Source organism: Saccostrea cucullata, unplaced genomic scaffold (assembly GCF_032062105.1).
Source record: "Saccostrea cucullata isolate Sc308-1 unplaced genomic scaffold, CSIRO_AGI_Scuc_v1 ctg14004, whole genome shotgun sequence".
In the NCBI taxonomy this organism is placed as follows: domain Eukaryota; kingdom Metazoa; phylum Mollusca; class Bivalvia; order Ostreida; family Ostreidae; genus Saccostrea; species Saccostrea cuccullata.
The window spans coordinates 4007-15442 of NW_026919003.1; the positions used below are offsets into that span (position 1 = coordinate 4007).

An 11436-nucleotide genomic window follows, 5' to 3' on the forward strand; every position below is an offset into this window, starting at 1 on the left:
AAACATAGACCCGGTATTTAACTATAACCATCCAAAGTAAAAATGGAACAAAAAGTGAAAATGATTGCTTTTAACTGGAAATTTGATTACTATTTATATAGTATGTATCAATATGTGAGACTGTACATGTACATTAACAGAAAAAAATATTGATAAATAAGAAAAAAATAATATGAACAAATAACATTTTTGGCTATGTCGGTCTGACATATTTGTATTAAATTTTTTTCATTTCAAAGATATCTGAAAATTTATTGGTTAATTTTTTATTAATATAAATTCAAATTATCGATCATAAACATGTAATAAATTCAATCCTATCGATTCAATTAGATAATCGTTTGTTAATTTGATCCGATTTTTCAACACTTGTTTTATGTCACAGGTTTCAAGCTGATATGATTTTTTGTCAACACTTTTCAAACTTGTCATTTATCTTTCATGCACTTGGGTGAACAATCAAAATTGAACGCAGATCACACTCGGTATCCAAATTTGATCAATAGGCAGGGGATGATAATTACTTTGACAGAACATGAATTGTCCCTTGTCCCTTCAAGTTTCAATATTAACTCACATATCATCTGGCCCTTTATACACCTTCAAATCTGGTGGTCCAGTTCCGGTATTTTTTAGGTCTTAAAAACAAGGGCATGGGCCTTCCAATTTGGGAAAAAACAACTGTTGAGTTAAGTTCATGATTAGCCGATGTCTACTCGTGTAAATTGTATGTTAAAATCTGCCTGCATAGTCTTAGCTAAGGTGCATGTTCCCTCATGTAAATTGTATGATAAAATCTGCATGCATAGACTTGAGTTAAGTACATGAGATTAGAGGAATGGCTGCTCATGTAAACTGTATGCTTACATCTGCCTGCATTGACATGAGTTAAGATACATATTAGCGGATAGCTGCTCATATAAATTGCATGTTAAAGTCTGCCTGCATTGACGTGAGTTAATATACATGAGTTCAGCGGATAGATGCTCATGTAAATTGTATGCTTAAATCTGCTTGTATTGACATGAGTTAAGATACATGAGTTCAGCGGATAGCTGTTCATATAAATTGCATGTCAAAGTCTGCCTGCATTGACGTGACTTAAGATACATGAGTTCAGCGGATAGCTGCTCATATTAATTGCATGTTAATGTCTCCTGATTGACGTGAGTTAATATACATGAGTTCAGCGGATAGCTGCTCATGTAAATTGCATGTTAAAGTCTGCCTGCATTGACGTGAGTTATTATACATGAGTTCAGCGGATAGCTGCTCATGTAAATTGTATGCTTAAATCTGCCTGCATTGAAATTAAGATAAAGAGTTCAGCGGATAGCTGTTCATATAAATTGCATGTCAAAGTCTGCCTGCATTGACGTGAGTTAAAATACATTACTTCAGCGGATAGCTATATTTAAAAATTTTATTTAGAAGTCATCCTACATTGACTTGAGCTAAGATAATTACCTTTATAAATTTACAAATGTACAAAACATTCTTTGCAGTAATTTTGTTTTTCCCTTAATCCACACTTGAACAGCTGACAGTTGAATGTTAATGACTTTATTTCATCAGTATTTGTTATATATCAAACACCTAGTCTTAAAAACATGTAACATCATATGTAAATTTTAGTATTGCTATATGCAACAAGAAAAAATATTGTAAAAAAAATACTGTAAATTTCTGTCATTGACTGTTTTGATAAAACTGTTTTCTTTGGATATTTTCCCTTTTTTGGCGTCTACCCCTCACTGCTTGAGGGCTTGTGGAGCAATTGTTTGGACACCTCCAAGGATTAACTCATTTATGTTATATTTTATGCATATTTACATGTAATCGGATATTTTCATTGCATGTAAATTTCTAGTCAGTATCAGTGAGATTACACTTGTACCTTTCACTTATGTACATGTATCCTGTATTGATTAATATTAGGCGACCCCCCTTAATGATTTGTTATACATTTTACTTTATGTCATTCAATTAAATGACATAATCGACAAAACTGCATATCTGTGTTTGATGTTTTTACTGCTCTATCAGGCTGATATTTTTCATAGGAGGCATAAAACAATTTTATCACAGATAATTATGCCACTATGAGAATTGTTAAATTTTACACCTGTGGATAATCCCCCATAACCCAGCGCAGTCTGTCGGATATGTGCATTTATCGCAGACGCAATTATTAACCTTTCATTGCGAAATCGCAACCCTTGGTTTTCTTGAAAGAGTTATCGTACTTTTTATGGTTTATTATAACCCAGTCTAAATCCTTGTTTTTGCGCCATTTTTGTCAGCCTGGTAGTGCGGTGGAAAAAAACCACCACCCACCCTTTTTGGGTTTTTGTTTTGCATTATTTTGCATTCTAGTCAAAATTTGTATTTTTCTAATAACCTATAGTTTCTTGGACTGGCGCAGTTGTTTGGACGCCTCCATGGATTAACTCATTTATGTTATATTTTATGCACATTTACATGTAATATGATATTTTCACGGCGTGTAAATTTGTCATCAGTCTCAGGGGGTCACACTAGAACCTTTCCGTGTGTAGTGTATTGAGTATTGTTTAGATGTTATATAATATCCCCTTTAATGATACCTTTATGTTTAGCTTACTTTATGTCATTTAATTTCGACAAATCTGCATATCTGTGTTTGGTTGGTTTTAACTGCTCTATCAGGCTGATATTTCTCATAGGAGGCATAAACATTATTATATCACAAAAATTAGTTATTACAAAACATACTTTTCCCTTGTTTCCGTCCTTCACATAGCAGCTTTAAACAGAGGTAATATCCGTATACCAAAGGGTGTTTGTGTTAAATTCCGCGTTACGCTACCCTTTTTCTATTTTCTACGTACTTATTCCATACAGGTTTTACTCTCCATTGGTGACTTAACTTCGAGAGATTTTAGAAAGTCGCTCGTGGAACAAACAATTGGACATTTTGGAAGACTGGATGTATTGTACGTAATTCATTAATGTCAACAATTTTTAAAGATTGTAACAATATGACAGTAAAGAATAAAGTCTGCTGCAATAATATCATATTTGTATGTTTTTGATAATAGACGATTAGAACCAAAAATATAGTTTTTTGGAGATCGATTCACTTTTTGTCCTCCTCGTTCATAAGCTGGAAGAATATTAATTTCGGTCGGTCCCTCCATACGTCTGTATTTCTGTTTGTCTGTAACACTTTCGTTTCCAAGCAATATATCGACATTTGCTTATATGCCTTATATATTTAGGTGTAAGGTATTTTAAAGATGATATTTTTCTTTCCTAGACACAATGTACAATTCTAAATAGAAATGGTGAATAACGTTTGAAATCTAGCAGGGACTATATTTTTGGCGGAATGGTGGCGTATGAAAATATCTTTTCAGGCACGTAGCATCGTTTTTGAAAGTGGGGGGGGGGGGGGCAACCTAAGAAATCTTTTTTGAAAATTGCCCAAACTCGAAAATCCTATAGTAAAGGTAATGTTGGGGAAAAAAGTGGGGGGTGGGGGAGATGCCCCCCCCCTGTTGCTACGTGCTTGTTTTTTTGCCTATAAAAATTATTATAGAACATTTGGTTTAGTAGTATTTTCTACACAATTAAAGACTTCAAGAAATATTCAAATGTAAGTTTAATTATTAATAAGGGACTAAAGTTCCTAAATTATAAAACAATATAAATTTCAAACAAATTAAAACTGTGTAAGCTTTATAAACTTCTAATCTGAGTACATATTTGAGCCAGAAATCAATAAAAGTATTTTATGTCTCTTAGTAAACGATCGAAACTTTGTTTTTGTATAATTTTGTATCTTAATGTGACAACTTGTGAAAATGAGAAAAATTCAAATATAGGAATCATATAAAAATAACTAATATATATCCTAAAAATTAAAGGAAAGTAGAGAAAATTCGGATTAGCCAATATCTATTCTAGTTAAATTATTTTTGTCAACTTGGTAATACATGTATCATGTTATAGGCTCTATATGGTAGTATTATTTTATGCAGTAAGAACAATATTCAATCTTTTGTAATACAAGTAGGGATCGCATTACTGGCAACAGTATTTTATTTATTAATAATGTCCAAGAAAAAGGTAATGACCTTGACCTGACCTTGCCTCTAATATAAAACATTCAAATTTTATCTCACGGATACCATCACTTAGTGATATTGTCTTATTGATTCTGTGAAATTTCATTAATTTTTGAATACAAGAAATATGAGAAGAATCTACCTTAAAAGCTGAATACATATTCAATACCAAAGACTTTATCTCACACTCCATAAATTTAAAAAAAAAAAAACCCGAAGAAACAATGAGGAAATTAAATGAGACTTACTTCTCCAATTACATCCTATTACATTATGACAGTCTTTCTCAGAACATTTACACCTGCTCTGACATCTTCTACCATATGCTGGAGACCGACAGGAGATATTGCAGTTTTCACCAAAGTATCCCACTGGACACTCTGTTAAAATAAGATAACATTTTAAATATAGTTAAAAGTAGATTATTTTACACTTGGATGAAGGAAGTAATATACCTAGGTCATCAAAGGATATCGACCTTCTGATAATTAAGAGCCATAACTCTCCAAGTGAAAAATACTTATAATACTCATAGATTACTTTGTCACTTTATGAGAGTTCAATTAGCACGACATCTGAGAAGTAAAGTCGATCATACATACATGTAGTAGATGGAGAAACATAACGTCTCTTTCCATTGCCTATACTTTTAAAATTGTATAAATTTATTTGAGAAAAAAACCTTTAAATTCCGTTTTTAAAAACCATTTAAACTGAATACGTTGTATCTTTTTAAGGATTATTAAAAATAATTATTATACCTCTATTGAAAATACTCGAATTTGATTGGCTGGTAAGAACATTTTAAACACAACAATGACTCCAAATGGTACTGTTTACAGCAATACTGACCTAGGAATCTTTGCACGTGGGGTTAATGACCCGGTCATTATTTTTAATGACCGCTAAAAATGACCGCTTAATCAAAAATTCGTTTTTGAGTGAAGTTAATGCATAAAATAATAATTATTCGAAAAAAACCAACATGTTTTTAAAATTGTGCATTGTCTTGTTTTGCATTACCATACAGAATACGGTAAAATTTTATCGTTACAATATATCGTTTACATTTCTACTACTAATAATACTATAAACACTACTACTACTACTACTACTACTACTACTACTACTACTACTACTACTACTACTACTACTACTACTACTACTACTACTACTACTACTACTACTACAACTACTACTACTACTACTACTACAACTACTACTACTTCTACTAGAACTACTACTACTACTATTACAACTACTACTCCTACAACTACTACTACTACAACTTATACTACTACTACTACAACAACTACTACTACAACAACAACAACTACTACTACTACTACTACTACTACTACTACTACAACAACAACTACTACTACTACAAATACTACTACTACAACTACTGTTACAACAACTACTACTACAACTACAAGTACTACACTACAACAACTACTTCTACTACATCTACTACTACTACAACTACTACTGCTACAACAACAACTACTACTACTACTACTACTAATACTACTACAACAACTACTACTACAACTACTACAACAACTACTACTACAACTACTACAACAACAACTACTACTACTACTACTACTACAACTACTACTACAACAACAACAACAACAACTACTACTACTACTACTACTAGTACTATTACTACTACAACTACTACTACTACTACTACTACTACTACTACTACAACTACTACTATAACAACTACTACTACAACTACTACTACTACAACTACTACTACTACAACTACTACTATTACTACTACTACTACTACTACTACTACTAATACATTAATAATAAATTACTAGTAGTTAGTTGTAGAAGTAGTATTATTAGTAGTTAGTGTTTTTTTTTTGTAATAGTAGTGTAAGTACTTACATTACTACGAATACTACTACTACAAACACTACTACTTCTAATACAACTACTACTACTACTACACGAGAACACCTTTCTCTTGGTCATAGGTAGTACACCTAATGTTGGTGTTGTAATAGTAGTGTTAGTATTTACATTTCTACTACTAATAATACTATAAACACTACTACTACTACTACTTTTACTACTACTACTACTACTACTACTACTACTACAACTACTACTACTACTACAACTACTTCAACTACTACAACTACTACTACAAGTACTACTACTACAACTACTACTACTACTACAACTACTACTACTACTACAACTACTACTACTACTACTACAACTACTACTACTACAACAACTACTACTACTACTACTACTACTACAACTAATTCTTCTACAACTACTACTACTACAACAACAACTACTACTACTACTACTACTACTACTACTACTACTACTACTACTACTACGACAACTAGTACTACTACAACTACTGCTACAACAACTACTACTACAACTACAAGTACTACTACTACTACTACTACAACTACTACTACTACTACTACTACAACTACTACTGCTACATCAACAACAACTACTACTACTACTACTACTACTACTACAACTACTACTTCTACTACTACAACAACAACAATGTTGTTAGGGGCACTAACTTTGAAGACCGGGAGTTGAGAGTAGGATGACTGTGGTTTTCTTCAAGGACAAATGATTTACGCATAGAAATAACCCGTTATTTTCTGTTGAATTATATGTTGAGCTAAATATTTTATCGTAAAAGTGACTTCTGTACATTGTTCTAGTGTAAAAATAAGCTGTCAACTGTAAAAGTCAGCGCTACTCGGAAAAGTCTAATAATAATGCTTTATTTAGAGAAGGTAACCCGATAAGTACAAGGCACTTTTCTTCCCCGGGGCCTTCTAATGCAAAACATTATATAAAATGGTACAATCAAAGATAAATCATGTAAAATTCTTTAATTCATGAATAATTTAATGTAATTTACAACTAAATGAGATAAAGACTCAAAATAAAGAAGTCAATATTAATTGTTAAAACAATAGTAGTAATCATACATCATGTACAAATGAAATACACAAACATTTATTTACAGACGTTCGCTATAATTATATTTTTTTCTACAATTCGTTTAAAAAAAGGTAACGATGGTGACAATTTCACATGTAATGGTAAGTTATTCCATAAATTTACATCTGAATATTGAATAAAATTTCTGAATACAATTGTTCGATGTTTTGGTAAACGAAGATTATAATTCAATCCTAAGGAATAGGAGTCTTCGCTATGAAAAACAAAAAGGTCCTGAGATATTCAGGGCTCATACCATAAAAAGTTTTGTACAATGAAATACACTCATGTAACGTGACTAATTTAAACACATTTAGCGATCTTAGTTTTTCAAACAATGGTGTTGATGGTTCGTCAGGTGCTGCATCAAGAATAATTCTAGCACCCTGTTTCTGAAGTTTACGAATTCTTTCAATGCTAGTTTTAGATGCATTACCCCAAATTGTAATACAATAGTTTATTGAAGGCAAAATATATGCATAATAAAAAAATTTCTGGTACTTAATGAAAAAATTTCTTAATTTTACCAAGTGTAAATAACTTGTAGGATAATTATACTGAAGATTTTTATCTTTCTGAACACCTAAAAGTTTTTCAACTTCAACATTTTTAAGCTTTTCTCCGGAAATTTCTATACGAAATTCTTGAATATCTAATTTTGTGTACACAAAAGCATATGTTTAAATGGGTTAATTGTGTTAACCCTAACAAAAAATACCATAGTTTACTAAAAATTCTTACAAAGATACATAGCGGTTTCTCAATGTTCAACCAAGCCTCTTCCTTTACTCCTCACTAAGAAATTAACCGTAGTGAAGGAGAAACTTCAAGAGTATTGTGTACTAATATATTTGAAAAGTGGTGTTAATCAGATGTGAATACTTGAAAATTACAAGGAACTTTTGGAAAATTTGAAATCACAAGATTTTACCAAAATCAATAACTAAAAAACTCATGACTCTTCAACATTATACAAAACCATTCCTCACGATATATTTCAGTCCAAACTTTTTGATATCATTGACAGCTGTTTTTATGGAACTCGTAAATTTACATTTTCATTGGTCATTTGCAAAATTACTTTGTTAAAAAAACATTATAATTGTACACACAAGTACTATGAAGTTGAGATCAAAAAGATGTTTGATTTTCTGATTGACAATATTTATGTGGTTTTTAGAGACCAGGTCTACCAACTATGTATTTGAATTCCCATGGGTACCAATTGCGTCCGATATAAACAGACCCAATTTTGCATTCACATGAAGCAGGATTTGTCCAAAATTACGTAAAAAGGAAAACACTTGCTGTGGCCTTCAAATCGACATTTAGATATACCCGGTATCGACGAGGTATTGTCAATTAACAATTGTAATTTCCATTCTTATGTCGATACTATATATCCCGGTGAGTTTGAGATAAAAGATACCACAGAGTCTGACACACCTGTTTCATGTTTGGGTATTTTACTTGATAAAGGGGTGAATGGTAATCTAACAACACATTTTTGTGATAAACGTGATAAATTTAACTTTTCAACCATCAACTTCCCACACTTATACAGAAATATACATCCATCACCTGCAAACAAGGTTTATATCTCTCAGTTGATTCGATACGAAAAAGCCTACATATACACACTTTTCTAAATAGATGTAAATTTTACAAACAAGCTGATGAAATGAAAATGTCAGCAGTCTCGTTCAAAATCATTTTGTATGGTCGATGTAATGTCAGGAAATACAATTTATCAGTGATCGAGTCAAATGCTGACTGACGTTTTTCGTACGAATTGTTAGTCTATTATTTACACACGGAAATACCGACTGATTTTCCTTTATTTCCCGATTTTTACAGAGGAGCACACAGCAGGTGTGTCAGGTCGGCAAGAAATACTTGCATTTTCTTCATCATATCTATATATTTCTTCAAAATGATAATCTTTACACTTACCCACACAATCTGTACCTAGTGCCTGATAATAAGGACAACATGTTGGTGTACCATCTAATCTGCAATGTATATCATATTATCAATAAATGAGTTACGGCCAGAAAAAAATTTGACATATTTTCTGGTGTCTATTGAAAGGATTTTCCGAGGTAAATCAAATCAAAATATGAATTTAAGGGGACCGACTGTAGTTTCCATTGCGCAATACTTCGTGCATCATAGTTAAATGAAGCGTATTTAACTTTTAAAGGCATTTCTTTTTTCACTTAACTAACAAAATTCAACAAAATTAAGAAAGTACAGGTTGAGAAATTTAACTACAATTTTTATAACCAAAGAACTGGGTACGGTATGTATAACGAGGCGGCCCTGTCTCTAAATTTGATTGCAGTTTTTTACAAACATGTCCACTATGTGTCCTTTCAAAATCATTTTATTTTTTTGGAATTATCTCATACCGTTTTTCTGCCAGAGGTTTGGAAAAATGGTCATTTTCTTCAATAATTACAACTTTTGACGTAACGACGTCATCACGACGCTACTGATTTTAACGTTACGTTAAATGAAGTCTGTAAATTCTCTGAAGCGAAAACTATTACTTAATCCTGCCAATATTCCAGTAAACCATTTTAACTATTTTTCAATTTAACATAGATCGTTGATAGTTTGAAATAATTTAATATTTTTAGAAATATATAATTTTTTAACAAACGGTTGTACCAAACACGCTAGTCTACGAAACTTGATTCATCCAGTTGAAATGAGGTGAATACTTAAAAAAATTGAACGTATAGTTTATGAAGTTGGAATATATTTTTTTTTTTGGGAATGAACAAGCTATCAACAGAACTCCCCCTTACATTCCAACAAATGACGGCGCTATAAATGTTGGGTCTTTTTTATGAACATATTAATTACTCCCTATTTCGGGGTTATATGATATGCCTCTTTCAATTTTCTTTGATTTTAGATTTTTTACCCTCGCTTGAAATGTGGGAGGGTATATAATGATCTGGGTGTCCGTCCGTCTGTTACACTTTCGGGGTGCCAAAACATGTGTCGGATCAAAAAGTAAAATTAACGTGCACAATGGCAATATGTTAACTTATTAAGATTCTGTGAAAGTTTCATTGAATTTCATTCAGTGGTATAATAGGATATGCGGATAAGAGACGGGTACCCATAAAGCGTAACAGACAGACAGACGGATGGACATATCGATTATATAACCCTCCTGATTTTCAATCAGGAGGTAAGAAAAACACGAATTTCCGGGAAGAGATCCCAGAATTTAGTAGTACAATGTAGTAGTACTTGTCTAACAGGCATGGTTTTCTAGACTTGTAGAAATAAAGAGTATACTAGTTGAAATGTTATGTGTATGATTTACATAGTTTATTCACGTTAGCTATAGAAGTCTGTGCGTTTTGTTTTCTAAGCATTGTGGAGTAGCTTGCATTGATGTCGGCTGTAAACGATCGACCAACGGTCAAAGTCGAGAGGAGATCAACAGAAAATAGGAAAGGACTGTCTCTAGTTTGAAATGAAATTCTTGATATAAAATTGTTCATTGGAAGTCATAATTGTACATCTTGATAATCAGTAACCCCCCCCCCCCCACCGTCTATATATTTTTAGCTCTACTGGTCAGAGACCAGAAGAGCTTATGCAATAGTAATGCGTCCGGCGTCCGTCCGTCTGTCTGTCTGTCTGTCCGTGTGTCTGTAAACAATTTTTCAAAATGCTACTCCTCCTACAGTTTTGGTCTAATTTCAATATAACTTGGCACACAAGTAGACTACACTAAGATACATAATTCTGTGTATCGGTTTTTGATTTCGATGAACGGTGTTGCCTTGGTTACTAAAAATAGAAATTTCTGTGAAATTCTTTCAAAATGCTACTCCTCCTACAGTTTTGGTTTGATTTCAGTATAACTTGGCACACAAGTAGAATACAAGAAGTATAAGCATCCTGGATGGCTGGGTCAACTGAGTGCACTTTTGGGGGTGAGGGGGATAGCTGGGTCAAGCGAGTGCAGCCCCTGTGGGGGATAGCTGGGTCAAGGGAGTGCAGTCCCTGTGGGGGATAGCTGGGTAATATTTAGGACATGGCCCCTGGGGATAGCCTGGTCAAGGGAGTGCAGCCCCTGGAGCGGGATAGGTGTTTTAATTCAGTACATCTAGCCGGCCCTTAATATAGGGGTGTATTTACACTCTGTTTACATTATACTCTATACGCTGCTACTACGAATTTGGCAGCAAATTTAAAAGAATGTCATTATGACGTTACGCATTCATTCACATAGACGGTCTAGCCAGCCAGCCGGTTCAAACTGGATTTCCTGAAAACAATAACAAAT

At 32.8% G+C, this 11436-nt stretch overlaps 1 protein-coding gene across 1 annotated transcript; it reads right to left on the reverse strand.

Moving 5' to 3' along the window:
* Window positions 1-4357: 4357 nt before the first annotated feature.
* On the reverse strand, window positions 4358-5918 carry LOC134277042 (keratin-associated protein 5-4-like; the record flags this gene model as incomplete). The annotated part of the gene is made up of 2 exons (XM_062759317.1): window positions 4358-4489; window positions 5569-5918. Coding segments are annotated over 2 exons (482 nt in total), but the record flags the coding sequence as incomplete, so codon positions are not given.
* Between the last annotated feature and the right edge of the window lie 5518 nt (window positions 5919-11436).